The 17,976-nt window shown below is 41.3% G+C and overlaps 1 protein-coding gene across 1 annotated transcript in view; it reads left to right on the forward strand.

The window, feature by feature from the left end:
- Positions 1–17,976, forward strand: part of LOC123987514 (dedicator of cytokinesis protein 3-like) — an 86,121-nt gene that overhangs the window by 28,734 nt on the left and 39,411 nt on the right. The window contains exons 11-32 of the mRNA XM_046076474.1: positions 602–764; positions 1,496–1,602; positions 2,100–2,271; positions 2,616–2,713; positions 3,541–3,624; positions 4,065–4,165; positions 5,163–5,244; positions 6,614–6,784; positions 9,074–9,266; positions 9,792–9,919; positions 11,048–11,194; positions 12,390–12,488; positions 12,672–12,766; positions 12,893–12,968; positions 13,988–14,088; positions 14,880–14,938; positions 15,250–15,398; positions 15,490–15,575; positions 16,325–16,420; positions 16,849–16,909; positions 17,079–17,172; positions 17,278–17,426. Coding sequence (XP_045932430.1) covers positions 602–764; positions 1,496–1,602; positions 2,100–2,271; positions 2,616–2,713; positions 3,541–3,624; positions 4,065–4,165; positions 5,163–5,244; positions 6,614–6,784; positions 9,074–9,266; positions 9,792–9,919; positions 11,048–11,194; positions 12,390–12,488; positions 12,672–12,766; positions 12,893–12,968; positions 13,988–14,088; positions 14,880–14,938; positions 15,250–15,398; positions 15,490–15,575; positions 16,325–16,420; positions 16,849–16,909; positions 17,079–17,172; positions 17,278–17,426 — 2,511 coding nt within the window. The remainder of the gene's footprint in view (positions 1–601; positions 765–1,495; positions 1,603–2,099; positions 2,272–2,615; positions 2,714–3,540; positions 3,625–4,064; positions 4,166–5,162; positions 5,245–6,613; positions 6,785–9,073; positions 9,267–9,791; positions 9,920–11,047; positions 11,195–12,389; positions 12,489–12,671; positions 12,767–12,892; positions 12,969–13,987; positions 14,089–14,879; positions 14,939–15,249; positions 15,399–15,489; positions 15,576–16,324; positions 16,421–16,848; positions 16,910–17,078; positions 17,173–17,277; positions 17,427–17,976) is intronic.

A 17,976-nucleotide genomic window follows, 5' to 3' on the forward strand; every position in this document is an offset into this window, starting at 1 on the left:
CTGCTACCATAGCCAACATGACAATAACACCATGTCTCGGAGAGCTAGAAAGTCAGCTCGATGTCCGTGGGCGAGTCATTTAACATTACTTGACACACAAATCATGGCTGGAACTGCTGGAATTGTTGCTGCTGTTGTTGGAAAGGTTCAGTGGCTCTGTCCCTGTGTTGGATTAGAATCACATGTCCCACCTTTAATAACTTTGAATTAAACAATAGTAATGCCAGATGCATTTACTTGTTCAGACGTGCAACACAACACACAAGAAAACCTTTCTGCACCAAACATTTTGTATGAATTTATAATTAATTAATTAATATAAAATTTCACTGAGCCAGTCCATCGTTCAAAGGCATTTGTATTAACATAGATATGTAGACCATTTCTCTCATATTTAAATAACCTAATCCCAGCTATCCTCTATTCTTTGCATTGCTAAAAATTCCTCCAACTAAATAATACCGTTGCACAATGAACATGTGCACGTGTCAGAGACGGTTGATGTATGTGTGAAACATCCATTGTCTCATGCAGTTAGGTTTTCTGCAGAGCTGCATGTTAATGTCCTCGTCTCTGTTTGTCTCTCTGCCTCCCCCTGCAGGACTGCATCTGTCTGGGTTCAGGTGAGCCCAGCGTGCCAGAGCATCGATCCTTCGTGCTCTACCATAACAACAGCCCCCGATGGAGTGAAGTGATTAAACTACCGATTCCTATCGACCGTTTCAGAGGTTCCCACCTACGCTTCGAGTTCAGACACTGCTCCAGTGAGTAACTCACTCTTACTGTAGTAGTTCAAGTAGGCTTTCATTGTCATTTCAATCATACACACAATACACAGTGAAGTGAGACAGTGTTTTGCCAGGATCATGGTGCCACATAAGTACAAAGTGGAAACAGGACTACATGTGCGCAAACATTAGAGCAGTACGTGTAGACGCTACGTTTTGACAAAAACAACAGACAGAGAGAGCATAACAGACATGTGCGTAAGTTTACATGGAGCTTTGGAGTTTGTATGCACATGTGGAGGTGTTTGTACATGGGAGCTGAGATATTTTTAAAACATTAATTGTGGGAAAAGACTTATTTACTTGAGTCGATTATAAAATGCCTGTAAAGTTTCTTGCACAGTGAACTTTAAGCTTCATTGTATCAGGACGTACAGACTGATGACATCTGTGCAAAGACAAGAGTAGGCCCGCTTGAAATGCATCCGCATAAACAATATATTGTTAATGTGGTTTTACATCATTTGTTCACCACATTGTCTCATTTATCTTCACAGTTGTGAATAAGTTTAATGCCAACCAGAACAGCTGATATGACAGTCCAGATAATAATCTGTTTTCGTTTCCAAATTGCTTTCCTGTCCCAATTTCACACTGATTTAAAGCAATTAAAGTAAAGCCAGGAGAAAATTAGCCTCACTCTAAACAGTTTGTTTTTGTCTCTCGTCATCTCTCCCAATTCCTTCTCGTTTCCTCTCCCTCTACAGCGAAGGACAAAGGAGAGAAGAAGCTGTTTGGCTTTGCCTTCACTCCTCTGATGAGGGAGGATGGGACCACTCTTTCCGACGAGAGTCACGAACTCTACGTTTACAAGGTCAGACATATTTTACTGTCTCTGTCTCTCTGCCTGTTCACTGACTTCCTCACAGACCTTTACCACAACGTGACATGACACCAAAGTCTCCAAACAGAGTGTAGATGGGGTTTTTTTACGTGTCAGTAAAGTTCCAAATTTCTTCCTGAAATTTATTTTTGTGTTTCAATGTAGACTTTGTGGTATTTTACTGTTATTTGTACATCTGCCTATATGCATTAATGGAACTTTGACCTTTTTTTAAATCAATGACGTCCGTTGGGCTTTTACTTACACAAGTTTCACCTCCATAATAAAGTCACTACAAATTACACCCAAACTGTGTACATTAAACAGCCTTTTGAGTTTGTCTTTCATTTGAGATTTGTGAAGTTGCAGATGTTACCCTTTGGGACAGAGAGAGAGCCTGTTTTAAAATATCTTACAGCACTATAACCAAAGTTTTCCCCTGTCTTCCTCCTCCTCCTCCTCCTCCTCCTCCCTCGTCTTGGCCTCAGTGCGATGAGAACACGACCTTCAGTAATCACGCCCTCTACCTTGGCCTGCCCTGCTGCAAAGAAGACTTCAACAGCTGTCCCAGCATCCCCTCCAGCCTCATCTTCCAGCGCAGCGCCAAGGAGACGTTCTGGATCGCCACACAGCTCTCCTCCACCAAGCTCACTCAGAACGGTACACAGCTGATCCAACATTAGTACTCAGAGTGTTTGTTCTGGCGTGGATCTGCATGCAGGACAGTCATGGACAATGTGTGAACATATACTGTGGTGATGCCACGACACAGTCACATGTCAAACCCTAGTGATGAGGACAATCCATGTCAAGCGTATGTTGTGATTGTTTGTTAGAATTCCTCGTTGGGTCTCCATGTGTTTATTCACCGCCCTTTTTGCGTGTGGATTCTGGACCCTGTTGTTGTTAATGCTCCCCACAAGGCCTGAGCGGTTCTTTCCTGGTGTCATACCACATTTTAGTTTGTGTCTTTCCTGGTAGTTGACATTGCTCTTGTCTTCCAGTGGACCTACTCGCCCTCCTTAAGTGGAAGGCCCACCCGGACCGGGTCATGGACATTCTCGGCCGGCTACGACACGTCAGCGGAGAGGAGATAGTGAAGGTGAGTTTCAGTTACACCAAAGCTTGAAACAGATAGAGCATGTTGCCCCTGGGGTGAGATGGATTTCTTCACCTGAATACTTTCCTGCCTCATCACTCTCTCCTTCCAGATGGTTAGAAAATGTACACTATAGTCCCAGTGAAAGGGAAGTCGGGTAACTGCAGTGTCACACTGGTCTGGAAGAGAAAACGTTAATGTGAATTATGTAATCTTTGACAGGCTTCCTGTACTTTACATTTGTCATTTAACTTGGACCTTCTCTGAGTTTGGGTTAGCAAAAATATTTTATGTATTTTAGACCAAAAACCAAATAAGACCAAAACAAATCTCCACATAATTTTTGAGAAGGAATTATTTGCAAAACTACTAAATAACATGATGAAACAACATCTGTATGATGTAAATAACATTTAACTGTACATAGACAAACATGCTGCAAGAAAGCAGAGGTTCAGTTTCTCACACCAAGGACAACAGGTTGGTCAGTCTAAAACTAGATATGCAGTGAGTTCCAGTAAAACTAAATAGGCGCCATGACTTAGTGGTTTGATCCACTGACCTGCAGCCAATAGGTCACAGGTTACATCCAACGTGTCTGTCAGCAGCCATGTGAGGCACCAGAGTCTAAACAGGCGCCTTCTTACAGGATTTTTTGTCACGCCATGCCCCAAGCTGGAGTAGGCATTTTATTTCTCATTTTTGTGTCAGAGCATTTGATTTATTGATTGCTGTCAGGATGGAATAGAATTTTAAACAAATATAACAAACTGTCGACCTCAGCTTCTTTAATAACTGTGTGTGTGTGTGTGTGTGTGTGTGTGTCTCAGTTTCTACAAGACATTTTGGACACCTTATTCTCCATCTTGGATGACAACACTGACAAATATGGACCCCTGGTGTTCCAGTCATTGGTAAGTGTGTGTACAGAAAACATAAGGAAAGACAGAGAGTTGAATATTCACAGTCCTGTTTGAGTGAGTCTGAGTTAAATTAAGACTACAGAGAGCCAGCTAAAGCACGGTCAGTCAATTTCATGTCCGGTTATCTGTGAAGCAGACAGACAGACTGACTGATTTGGTATCTGAAATTGGTCTTGCGTGCAGCTGCAGCAACGTTTGAGTTGCAGATTTGTTATTCACATGTTGGATCGCCTCTTATTGGACCTTTCACCTGTAAACAACACATTCAGTCACTCTAAATGCAAAGTGACAATATGAAGTTCAATGTTCATGTAGTTTACATTTAAGTGACATGTTGGCACGGACATACAATCTTTTCAGATACCTTTTATATACATTAAAGTGTCACATTCATTTATTATAACTGTAATATTTCTCTCTCTGTCTCTCAGGTGTTCATCATAAACCTGCTCAGGGACAGTAAATATTACCACTTTCGGCCGGTGATGGACACATATATCCAGAAGCACTTTGCTGGCGCGTTGGCTTACAAGTGAGTATTTTGACTGATGCCCTGAGTGTAACCTCACAGGCTGATTCACCAGTCATTGCACCGACAAACTAGGCTCAAATGCACTCTCTTTCAAAGGTATGCAGATCTGTGTGCGCACACTGTATGATACTATTCTTCTCAAAATGGAATGTGCTGCCCCTCAATTTGATTTTCACACCGCTGATGTGTTTTTTTTTTTCTTTTTGAAGTGTTGCCTTTTATTCTCTAAAGTACATTTACATGCACATAAATAACTACATTATTGTAAAAATTCAGAATTGGAGAAAATATTTCATTTAAGCGTTAACACGGTTTGCATTTTTTCCTACAATAATATGTACGAGAAATTGAAATGTGTTATTTATAGTTTGTAAAGTCTGAATGTATGATCACTTCAATTTGAGTCCTCATCTATACTGAATCCAGCCCCTTCTAAAAACACCAGTCAGTGCATTGTTAACAGAGTTGGTCTCAGTATCACAGGTCTTGGCTGTTATTTTGAAGTCTAAGGGTGCTTTCACACCTGCCTTGTTTAGTTGGGTTGAATCGCACTAGAGTTTGTTTCCCCCCTTGGTTCGGTTCGTTTGGGCAGGTGTGAATGCAGACCAATGCGGACCAAACAAGCGTACCGAGGCCTCGTTGAAGAGGTGGTGTCGGTACGCTTGTGATGTGAAAGCAAACGAACCAACCACAGGATTTTGATGAAGCAGGATGACAAAGCTGTCCAATCAACAAGTTACGTGTCAGTCTGTAAAACGTCATGGTTACTCCTCTTGGTTCGTTTGTAAAACTGAAGCGTGAACAGGAACCTGACCAGAACCAAAATGAACAGTGTATCATATTCTTTTCACTTGGTCCGGACCAAATAAACAAAACTGCACCTTAATCCTCGTCCTGAATTTCTTTCCCGGTTTCTTCTGGAAAAGGAAAACCACGCTGTGCGGCTCAGATGTCACGTGTCATAATTTAACACTGTTTACCGTCTGTTGTGTTTTAGAGAGCTGATCCGCTGTCTGAAGTGGTACATGGACCGCTCTGCAGAGGTGGTCAGACAGGATCACATACAGGAAGCAATGAGGGTAAGAACCACTGACTGACGCTGTGTGCTCGCCACAAACATCCTGAATGAGTGACGAGCTTAGCGCATTATAGTAAAACATACTCTCTGTACTTGGTCTCCATTCATAACTGTCTCATAACTAGTGACCATTACAGCCATTTTTATATTTGCATTACGCATTTTATCCACTTCACTTTTTACAAATATGAAGCGTCCAACTTTGCTTTGTTGTTATTGTTCATTTAGTAAAACAGAAGGCGACGTTTGTTGCATCTATAATAATCGAACAGCAACAATCTGACCTTCATTTGCTGAATAAAACACTGGTTACTCTGCAAGCCTTTTTTTTTTTTTCCCTTTGGATTTCACAAACAAGAGATTTTAATTCTTATTCCAATGGTCACTCTGCTGCTCTTCAATTATTTATGTGCACATTGTTTTTATGTGTGTATCAACCTTTTTCATTGTTTTTTTTTTTTTTTTTTTACACCTTCCAAATTCTTCCCAATGAATGCCCTTTGCTCACTCTTCCGACATCATATGTTCACCATTACATCAGTATTGTAGGCAGAGCTCAGAAACAGATTCACAGAACGAACCACTTTTAGCAGACAAACGCTGCTCAGCGCGTTAAAATATTCATCACACTCCAACATTCGTCTCAAATAGGTCACACTGTCATGTTAAAGTGGACGGTGTGAATTATTGAGCAGAGTTTTGACACATGCTGCAGCTGTGGGTTCAGATCTCAGTTTTTATTCATCTTTTATATATCCACTGAATTGGAGTCTCTATCTGTCTGTTTCCTTCAGCACAAACTATGCACTCACCCTTTAAAGTAAAGGTTTTTTTCTGTTCTGGTTAAACCGTTAAACACTAAACAATCTAAAATATATCGACATATTCAGGTGGTTTTCAGATAACTTACTAATCAGCTTCAAAGGACTTTTTTTTTTATCTCCAAAGAAATCCAAAAATCTGTTTGTATATTTAATTTAATCATAGTTAATTATTTAAACTCATATTATACTGTATATCTAATCTGTTACAGAGAGTCATGAGTAAGTTAAAACAACATGATTAAATGAAGAGTCTCTTTAGAAAATTAAATAGCCGTCCACTTTCTGTTTGATAAAATTTGATTAACAAACACTGGGAATTTTTTAGTAACACTTTTGAATTTTTCCTGGAATGAAATGATTAAAGTGTGAATAAGCTAAATTATAAAATACTCAAGTTGGTGATGTTTAAATGAAAATAAAATATTGATGCTGTGTGTTATATTCTTCCTTCTCCATTTCCCCCCCCCTGTGCTTCTGGCTGCTGCTTCTCTCTCCTTGTTTCTTTCTCTCTCCGTCTCACAAACACAAACAAACGTCCGCCCTCAGGCCCTCGAGTACCTGTTCAAGTTTATCGTCCAGTCTCGGATCCTTTATTCTCGCGCCACCTGCGGGATGGAGGAGGAGCAGTTCCGCACCAGCATCCAGGAACTCTTTCAGTCGATCCGCTTCGTCCTCAGCCTGGACAGCCGCAACTCAGAGACCCTCATCTTCACACAGGTGAGGAAACGCACACTCAAACAAACAACAAGGATTATACAGATTCTTGTTTTTACGTATTTTCTTTAACTCTTCTGTTTTTTTTTGTTTTTTTTTAAAGAAGCATACATTTTTGATTTTTGACAATCTTCTTTTTTTACAGCTGAAATGTCACTGCAGCTTATTATGTCTTTGTAGTTTAGGCTCATTTGCTTTTATAACAGCTAATCCCACAATTTCATTATATTTGCTTATAGTTTAGATGTTTCTTCCTTAGTTTGTCTTGCATCTCCTTTTAGTTGCTTTAATCTGACTCTTATCTCCTCTTCGCACCTCTTTCTACTTCTACCTCGGACCTTTCCTTCTTCCTCCCCTCACCTCTTTCAATCTCCCACAATTCTTTGCTCCATCCTTTGGGTCCCTACTATTCCTCCTGGCCCTCTTCCCTCCACACGCAGACACCACAGGGCTCACAGCCTTGTCCAGGCCCAACTCAAGCCCCAGGCCTCGGCGTTGGGCCTACCGCTTCCTTAGCACTAGCCCCTGCCCCGGGCCTAGCCCAGCCCCCTCCTGCCCCAGGACAGGTTCCTGGCAGCGGGCAAGCCACCTGCACTCAGGCCTGGAGCTCCAACGCTCTGCGGCCGTCTCCACTGTCAGTAAGTAGACATCCAGATAAAAACCACAACAACCCGTTCCTTGTGTGAAGCCGAGAGTCCTAATTCATCTGTGAGCCTAACCTCACGCAGAAGTCCTGTGCACACCCGCAACCTGACTGCTTTCACACCCGCAAGCACACATTCCCGCACTGACTGCTTAGTCACACCTCCGTTCTTCTACAAACCCCAATGCAAATCATCATGTAACTGTTACCACACCCAAAACCATGAACCTTGTACCCGGTTACAGTCAAAGTCACACGTCTCAGCTCATAAACCCTCATCAAACTAAACAGTGGCTGCTCATTCACATGTGAAGAATAAACAGCTTCTTTCTCTCTTATTGTGAGGCAGCGAGCTACTAAGACCTGGTGCTGAGATTTCCCAATAACCCACAGAAATAATGAGCTGAATTATTTTGATAATAGATTAATATTTAAAGTCATTTTTCAAGCAAAGATGGTGTCACGGTAAAAATGAATTGGGCTTTAGGGAATAACAATGAGTATTTTTACTTTTCTCCAACATTTTATAGACAAAGTCATTCATCTATTTATCAAGACAATAATAAGCAGATTATTTGATTATTGATTATCTGATAATTGTTGTTTCAGTCCTACTCTAATCCTTGATGCTGGTATTGTCACCTGAAAGTCAGGCAAGCAAGAGATCCAGAGAGTTTCACCCGAGAGTCAGGTCAGGGCAGGTTAGATCTGAAAAGGCTGCAGAGGTGCCAGACGCGGTAGCGCTGTAGCTGAAACGTGATATTTGTACGTTTGTGTTGAAAACTGATCTGCATCGATTCTGTGGTGAAGATAAAAACTGTGCTGTTCAGCTCAAGCGCCTAACATGCAAGAAAATACACTTTGCCCTTGAAAGACGCTTTCAGGGAGTGTTCAGTTATAACCATCATGCTTCTGCCGAATCACATGATGCGCAACCCTGAGTCCAACCTACTGTGAACAGAAAACTGAAAACATTTAGTCCAAGCACTAAAATCCCAGACTCTTAACTGCTGCACCCTCCTTCATGTGCTCTGCCAATGACTGCTGGACGTCCTCCCGTCTGATCAGATGTGTTGCTGTGCTGTGAGTTTGTAAATGTGTTGGATCAGTTATGGATTAATATCTCTCACTTCTTCCTGCCAATTTCTGGGATTTTTCTTCTTTTCTCCTTTTTCTTGCTGTGTTTTTTTTTATTTTTTTAATCACTTGAGTTTTTCCTTGTTCGCTCTCGTGTGTGTCTCTCAAATGTCTCACATGGTGAACAGCTGTTTTGCAAAATGCATTATTCAACAGAACATAACAGAAAAATTGGATGACAAAATAGAGGCTGCATAGTAAAACTGCTGAACACACTGTTACTCATAATGTTGCTGTGTGGTCACACCTACTGTATGTGTGAGGAAAAGCTTTACTCAATGGGGATTTTGGAATTCAGCTTTTCACTGTGCGCACTGTGACTCACCTCTGCTCTCTGTTGCATTGCAGAATGAAGTCATGGTCACATTCCTCTCCACTACAAACACAGAAGCTAACCTTATTAACCTCGAAACCCAGCCCACTCTCTTTAACTTCCTTTTTCCCAACTTCCACTTCTACCCTCCTCTCACCTCGCCGCTCTCTCACCCTCCTCTCTCCCTCGTCTTCCTCAGGCCGCTCTGTTGAACTCGTTCCCAGCGATCTTTGATGAGCTGCTGCAGATGTTCACGGTGCAGGAAGTGGCAGAGTTTGTGCGCGGCACTCTGGGCAGCATGCCGTCCACGGTGCACATAGGACAGTCCATGGACGTGGTCAAACTGCAGTCCATAGCCCGGACAGTGGACAGCAGGCTCTTCTCTTTCCCAGGTAAAGGTTTTACCTAAAACACATAACACATCTTAATGTTTTTAAAAACTTCACACTTCTCACTGAAATGAAAGAGTCGTACATGTCTTGGCACATAGTTTTATTTTAAAACAATGTAAAGTATTTGGTGAATCTTTGCCTCATCTACACGAATGATTTAGGTATTGATCTACTTAACACATCCTCTACCAATGTGTTCTTTAAATAGTCATCAAAATATGATCGGCTACACGGCTACAGATGCTCAAGACGGGTAACTCATTAAAAAACAAGTTAAACTTGTGTCACGTTAGTTTTGTTTCCACCATGTTTTTTTTTTTTCGGGCTTACCAGTTTCAACCTTTTCAGCCACATAGTCCATGTTCTGCCGCCAGCATCAAAACCATATGCCAAATTAATGTGTGCGTGTGTGTGTGTGTGCGTGTGTGTGTGCGTGTGTGTGTGTGTGTGTGCGTGTGTGTGTGTGTGTGTGCGTGTGTGTGCGTGTGTGTGCGTGTGTGTGTGTGTGTGCGTGTGCGCCCTCAGAGTCTCGAAGGATCCTGCTTCCTGTGGTCCTGCATCACATCCATCTCCATCTGAGGCAGCAGAAAGAGCTGCTCATCTGTTCTGGGATACTCAGCTCTATATTCTCTATTATCAAGACCAGCTCACTGGTAACAAACACACACACGAAAAACAAAAACTAACGAATACTAACGAAGGGGAAAAAAACATTTTCTTTAACTAAAACAATTAACAAAAACAATAATGAGACTTTACATAAAAGCCATAGCTAACTGAAACTGCATTGCCTCTCTTTGGTTTTAGACTTTGTCAATTTATTTCATTGGGCTTACATAGTATTTTGGGTGGATATGAAATCTATCTTGCTTAAAAGTTTTAGTTCACATCCCTCGTCTGGCATCATGCCGGCGAAAGTAGGGAGAAAGCGGCAGCATATAACAAAAAAACAAGACTAAAACTAATAAAAACTTAACTAAAATTAAACATTTTCACAAATTAAATTAAGGTAAAAACAAAACTAGTAAAACCCACTTTAAAAACTAATTAAAATGAAAACAAAAGGTCAAAATGAAGTAATAAAAACTAATGAAAAATGCTAAACTACAATGAACTTGACAAACACACAGATAAACAGGATATAGAAATAGTATTTTACTCAGTTGGCTGTGAAGCTGCAATGGATTCACATACTTCATTAATCAGTAAATTAATCCCAGAAAAGAGGCCAATGATCATCAATAAAAAGTGTAATGTTCATAACATCAAAGTGTCTAGTTACTCCTGATTTTGGCTAAACCTGGTCAGATGGGTTGTTCCTCTGCAGAGCATGTCATGGCAACCATCCAGTTTTGTGCAAGTGGAGATCTCGATGGAAGAGCTCAGAATCCTCTTGACCTTTGTCCAGAGCAGAGTTCAGGACAATGCAGTTAATGCTGAGACGTCCGGCTTTAGAATAAAGTGACAGATTTTACGGAGCAAAAAACAGACAATGTCCTTAGAAGCAGATGCCTTTATTATTTTCTGTGATATTAAAAAGGTTCAAATTTATCATTGTGTCATAACTTGGTAGCATCAAATAGCACTGACATTCAAAAGCAGGAAGTTAGTTTTTCCCCAGTGTGTCTTATGTTTGTGAATGCTCACAACTGTGAAATATAAATGAGGAGGCGTTTGACTGGAGCTCCCTGTTGACTTCTTTTCTTCTTGTTTGCTCTCCGCCCCGTCCACCGTCTCACCATTTCTTTCCATACCATTACTCCCCTTTTTCTCTTCTCCAGGACACGTCTGTGCAGGAGGAGGTGGAGATGATGGTAGAGTCCCTACTGGACGTCCTCCTCCAGACCCTGCTGTCAATCATGAGCAAGAGCCAGTCGCAGGAGGCGGTAAGGGGTCAACGCTGTCCGCAGTGCACCGCGGAGATCACTGTTAGTAACTAACAATACGACTACTTCAACTTCACCTCCCATTCACCACCCTCATCCACCCTGTAGCTACCTGCCTCTCTATCCGTCCCAGGGCTGGGCAATATTTTATTATTATTGCTAAATGTCTCTTTATATTATTTAAATACTACAAAAACCTCATTCTCAGCTAAATAGGAAGTACATTTCTTTCAAAATCTGTCACAAAGTGAGACAAAACATGAAAGCAATTTGACTCATCGGGATCAATAAAGTGTGATTTAAAAATACTTCCGTTAAAAATAGTTTTCTTGTGAAGGTAATGATGTGATAATTATCGTAATATTCATTTTGTCCATGTTGCCCTCCCCTAATTCACCCATTCATCCGTCCTGTCACTGACCCATCTGTCCTCCTCACATCTTTTTGTTAGCGCTCTCATTAAACACCACTCAGTCTTCATCCTCTTCCTTCTCCTCGTCCTCCTCCTCTTCTCTTTTCATGCTTGCACTGCTTTAAAGTTCTCGTTTTGCTCCTCCTTGCATCTGATCCTTGTTATGTTTACTGTATATTGGAAAAGAACGGCATGTATCTGAGTTAAATTGTAGAGGTGTAATGTAAATGTGTGTTCTACTACTTGTATGATTTGAGTCAGGTTTAGTTTGTTCTCTCAGTGTAATCAGTGATTTTATATCCAAATTTGTCATTCTACATTTATATCCAAACTACTTTCATCGATGGCTCAATCTGCCCGATCCACCACACCTCCATTCGCTCTGAGCCGTTCGCCTTATTAAAAGGCTGTATTAACTAGTGAGTCTTCACTAGTGTTGATTTTGCTTTCTTCACTACCACCACGTTGAAACACGAGTGCCGGAAAACAAAGCAAAGATTGTAAATTTTAGTTCCATTTTGCAACTTTGTAAACATTATTTTAGTTATGCACATAAATCTATAGCTACATCCTCTTTCCACTGACTTGTGGTGGGTTTAAAACCACAGAATGTGCCGTAAAGTCAAATTCAAGAAACTGTTTTCCTAAATATATTTGATTGGTCTTTTACACTCATAAACGTGCATCAATTAAAAAAGAACATTCGGTAGGGATTGTTTTGGGGAAGAGCTTTATTCTGCTGTCCCCCGTCCCTGATTGCTGATTGATCATTTGCTGCTTCCATGTGATTGGCTCACATGCCTGTCCCCGGTTTCCTATTGGCAGGGAGAGTATGTGTCCTGCCTCCTGTCCCTCCTCCGCCAGATGACGGACATCCACTTCCAACACCTGATGGAAAACTTTCAGAGCAAAGAGGAGCTCAAGGTACGGGAAACTGATGTCCTGAGTGCAGCTTCTAATGAAAACACTTTGCAGTCATCAGGCGGAGGTCAACTCCTGCCTTTGTGTCTGGTGATGTAAAGGTCTACTGATACTGTAGGTGAAAGGAACTCAATTCATGGCAAAATTCAAATACTCTCAAACGCCTCTTTCCTTTTCTCTCTTCAGGAGTTCTTGTTGAAGATTTTGTGTGTGTTCAGAAATCTGATGAAGCTCAGTATTTTCCCTCGCGACTGGAACGTCATGAGGCTCCTCACCAGCAAGTAAGACGTCCCAGACAAATTGGACGCACATCTGACTGTGTTTTCATGCGTCAAATACTCAAGCTGGACTGAACACATAACTTTAACTGCCAACAACTGTTTGTGTGTCTGTTCCCCGTTCTGCAGCATCATCCTGACCACAGCTCAGTACTTGTCTCCTGCTCTGCACAAGAACTTCACAGAAGCCGACTTTGATTTTAAGGTGTGTGACACACATTCGTAGATGCACACAAACCACAAACAATGCCCGGGAGTTATTATGGTTACTCTGAGTCAAACTGCCAGCCGTGTCTGAGGTTTCTCTGTTCACTGAGCACATTTTCTGTTTTCATCTCTTCACTTATGACAGAAAGTGGCTCTTATGTAATCTACTAATGTTGTTTCGACATGATTCACTTTCACCATGAATGTGTTGTTGGATATTTCCTCTATATTAACTTTCAATGCCAAAAAACTTAAAGTATATTCTCACATAGAACCAGATAACTTTGAACTAACAGCAGCTGATTTAGTGAGAATGAAAACCGTTTGAAGTGCAGTCAGAAAAAGGCTGCAGGCTGCTGGTGAAGCCACAGCAACAGGAGGAGCAGGAATAGTTTACTTCCTCAATAAGTGGAGCGGCTAAGTGCATAAGAGTGGGGAAAAAAACTCAATCTGAGGGGCCTCAAGGCCTTTTTTTGCCGTCAGGAGAAAGAAAACAGTGACTCATCATGAATCAATGGAGCTCTAGTGTTCTGTTTAACGTTTATTTTCACACTCAAAAACTGAGCAGGGGAAACTGTGTGCAGAGCTCAGTGTGTACAGAAAGTAAACACATATTATTACCATAGGTGTCATTTACACTGGGGACGCTGGGGAACATGTTCCCACCACATTTTGAAATGGCTGATTTTCACTTTTGGAAAGCATTTGTTAAAAGTGTTAAAACATGCAATGCTATGTAGTTTTCCCTCATATAAAAAAAGACATTTTCACCAAAAATTGGAGCAGAAAATGTCTCCACAATGCAGGAATATATATAGATATATTTCCACATCGAATATTTAATCTAAATAGTGCAAAAAATCTTCTTGTCTTCTCGTGCATCGTCACATCTCATGACCCAAATGTATCATCTCACCCCTAATCTGAGCCCTCATGTCCCCACCACTTGTCAACGCAAAGCGATGCCCTTGATTATTACGTATGGATGTGCTGTAATATCAGTTTGTGTGTGAGCAGGTGTGGAACTCGTACTTCAGTCTGGCGGTGCTGTACATCAACCAGCCCAGTTTACAGCTGGAAAGCCTGAGTCCTGCTAAGAAGAAGAAGGTCCTAGACAAGTAAGAACACACAAACACACCGATGTTATTTTATGTAAACATATGTGGCAGCACACACTCGTACAGACCTGGCTGCGAGCATCATTACCATAACTGTCGCGTGTGTCATCTGCAGCTAAAATGCTGAGAGTCAGAAGTTTGAAAGAGCCCATTTTTCCTCTTTGAAGTGAAGCAGCTCTACAAACTTGGCGACCTACTTTATAAATCCTGCAGGAACACTTCTTTACTCCAGGAAAGCTCATTTCCCTCTCTGTTAGGCCTTTGCCACCAGACAGTCCCAGGAACGAGGGAGCCCCAGACACCAAACTCAATAAACGTCCTCGGGCACTAAGAGTTCCTCCAGCTTCTGTCGAAGTTCCACATCTCAAGGGTTGAAATTAGGAAAATGACAGCCTGGATTGAGACGTATAGCAGAGTTTCATGTGAGCAGATGCTCTTGTGAGACTGTGATGTAGGAAAGAAATCATGCAGAGGAGGAAAAAGACATTAAACTTGCGACACGCTGCATTTTATAGCTGTCTGACATTGAAAAGTGTCTGAAATCTCAAATTGCTGCTCGGTACTATTGAGTGTCTGTAATTGTCTGTGACATTTTGTTTTAGACTAGTGATCTACATATCAGTCACTTAAACATCAGTAATATTTAAAGAAACTCGCAGATTAGATTTTCTATATCATGAAAGGAAACGGTATTAACCCCTTTCATCCAAAGGCTCCCTTGTCTTCTTACAGTGAAACACTACACTGAGATCCAATGAGCATCAGTATTATTACTTTCTGTCCGCCTGCAGGTACGGTGACATGAGAGTGATGATGACCTACGAACTGTTCAGTATGTGGCAGAACCTTGGTAAGATTTTCTCTGCACCTTTTCAAATGTATACTGCTCCACACTCCAGTCCAGTAGGCGGTACCAACGCACCCAATAAAAACCCAATAAAGAAAAACAAGAACACCTTTCCAAAGAGTTTAGTTCACTTTAGAGACATGCTAATTCAGTAAGTGCAAACGTTTTCCACTCCAAAGCCTGCAAAGTAATGTAGTGTAAACTAAATAAATTCCCCTCCTTATACTCCAGATCATAAAATCCATCCGTCTCCTCATATTGTTAACTTGCACTCAGACTCATTTATTTACTGCCCTGATCGATGCTGGTTGTAGGTGAGAATAAGATCCACTTCATCCCCGGTATGATCGGCCCGTTCCTGGGAGTGACGCTGGTTCCTCAGGTGGAGGTACGAAACATCATGATCCCCATCTTCCACGACATGATGGACTGGGAGCAGCGCAAGAACGGAAACTTCAAACAGGTACAGTTTAACATTATTACAGCTGTAGACAACAGTTTTAAAAGACTACAGAGGAATAATTTAATTATTTTCGGTGTGTTTTTGTTCGCAGGTGGAGGCTGAGCTGATTGACAAACTGGACAGTTTGGTTTCTGAGGGTAAAGGTGATGAGAACTACAGAGAACTCTTCGGTTTGCTGTGAGTAACATATTTAAGTCTTTCTCCAATCTGTCTGTTTTTAACCCCAGTATGAATCCTTCCTTCCCGCCTCTCTCTCTCTCTCTCTCTCTCTCTCTGTGAGTTTTTCTGCTCTAACACTGCTGTGTTTGCTTTGCTCTGTGCTGCTGGACTAGAACCCAGCTGTTTGGGCCCTACCCCAGGTATGACATCACTTACACATATGGCGGCTGATATTTGCCTTCTAATAATGATTTACTGGCTAGCAGCCAGTTTTGGCAGTCTGAAACCAAACTCTGACCGGGGACTACAGGTGAAAAATAGCTTTCTGGGTAAATCTGGCACATCTATGTCATTGATGTTCATTAAAGTGCACTGTCCCTTTTAAATAAATAAATTGAAATTGAAACTTAACTTCATGCACTATAGAAATTCTGTCTTAAAAACTATCTGCACAGTATAATGATACTCATTCTGCAAAATTAAAATATATGATGCATATTTTAATTAACAGGATATTTTTAAGAATAACTTTTCTACCTTTGAGCTTTCCAACTTGTGTTGACTCTGATTTCTGCCTAACAACTTTAAACCAGTTTTATGCATGTGGTGGAGGCTGCAGCTTCTAAAGGTTGCAGGGCTGTTGCATTTGCTCAGGCCGTAAATGACGGTTGTTCTCTCATCTCAGTCATAGAGTAAACTTATGGTTTGGTCACCAGTTATATATATAATTCAGGACGTCGTCTCCTTTTTGTCTGTTTTCCTCAAAGTCTGTTGGAAAAAATCGAGCAGGAGACGTGGAGAGAGACGGGGATCTCCTTCGTTACCTCGGTCACACGGCTGATGGAACGACTGCTGGACTACCGGTAACAGACAGGACAGTCTTCCTTACAAACACACAGTATATTGTATGTGTGCTTTTGTATTAAATGACACATTTTCTAGTAGTAGTTACCTAACATGTAGACACACTATTTGTTATTGACAACTTCTCATTTTAACAAAGATAAAACAATTATTACTACAGCTCCCATGAGGCTTTGACGAGGGAAAGAAGTCAATGGGATATGCTGCTGTTAATAAATACTAATACAAATATTCTGCTGTTTAAAATGGAGAGGCAGTAAAACTTCACTGTCCTGTACGGTATTAGACTCCAGTTTAGGTCACAAATCTTCAGAATAGGTTTCAGCCTTTCAGAGAAAATGACAAAAAGGTACTGAGTTACAGAAGCTCATGGACTTGAGCTTTTAATCGTAAAGTTATTTATTAGATTGGTCTGTCTTGTCTTTAGGGACTGCATGAAGGGAGATGAGACAGAGAACAAGAAGATTGGCTGCACTGTTAACCTCCTGGTAAGATTTATGTCATATTAATATCTTACTCACAAAGCTACGGTTTCCTCAGTAGACTAAGAAGTTCATTTAGTTAGTATACTTGAACAATTGCGAACCCTTTTGTAGATTTAGTAGACACACAGTGGACCACAGAGGCATTGTGTGAGTGTGTTTGGTATCTTCTCAGAACTTCTACAAGTCAGAGATCAACAAGGAGGAGATGTACATCCGCTACATCCACAAACTGTGTGATATGCATCTACAGGCTGAGAACTACACTGGTACAGCACAAACAGACAGGCATGCTGGCACTTACACACACATTTACTCGCTGCGTGACAGATGTGTGACTGTTGTCCGGCTGTACTTGGCCTGTTTGTCCACAGAGGCTGCGTTCACGCTGCTGTTATACTGGGAGCTGCTGCACTGGGACGAGCGGCCTCTGAAAGAGTTCCTGCATTATCCTGCTCAGACTGAGTGGCATCGCAAGGAGGGGCTCTGCCGCAAAGTCATCCACTACTTCAACAAGGGAAAGGTGAGAAGATGATGATGCAACAGCAGCTACACACAGACAGCAATGTTACAGATGCAAGTATTTAGGCGTTGGTCTCTAGAGCTAATTTCCCCATTCATGAGATTCTGTAGGGGGTAGAATTTAAACTGTTAAATTACATTAAGGCTTAAAGTTATGGATATTTTAAACCTCAGCTCCACCTCTTCGCCCATATTTGCTGATTAGCTGGGCTTTAGGCGAGTCAGGCACTTCCAAGACGGCGACAGCCTGAGCCGCCCACATTGTCTATCACGTGACATGATATACACACAGTACTGCACATAATAGATCACAGAATCAACAAGTTAAATAAATGAATGAAACTAAATGATCATGCACAGCTGCTAATTTACTATTTCAAGGGTTGGTGTAGGCGTCATGTTAAACACTTATATACATGAGCTTAGTGAACTTTGTGCGCAAGAAGTATATCTATCTCTCTCTCTCTCTCTCTCTCTCTCTCTCTCTCTCTCTCTCTCTCTCTCTCTCTCTCTCTCTCAAAATTCAATTTAATTCAAATTAGCTTTATGTA

The sequence above is a fragment of the Micropterus dolomieu genome, linkage group LG18 (genome assembly GCF_021292245.1).
Source record: "Micropterus dolomieu isolate WLL.071019.BEF.003 ecotype Adirondacks linkage group LG18, ASM2129224v1, whole genome shotgun sequence".
NCBI classification, from domain to species: Eukaryota; Metazoa; Chordata; class Actinopteri; order Centrarchiformes; family Centrarchidae; genus Micropterus; species Micropterus dolomieu.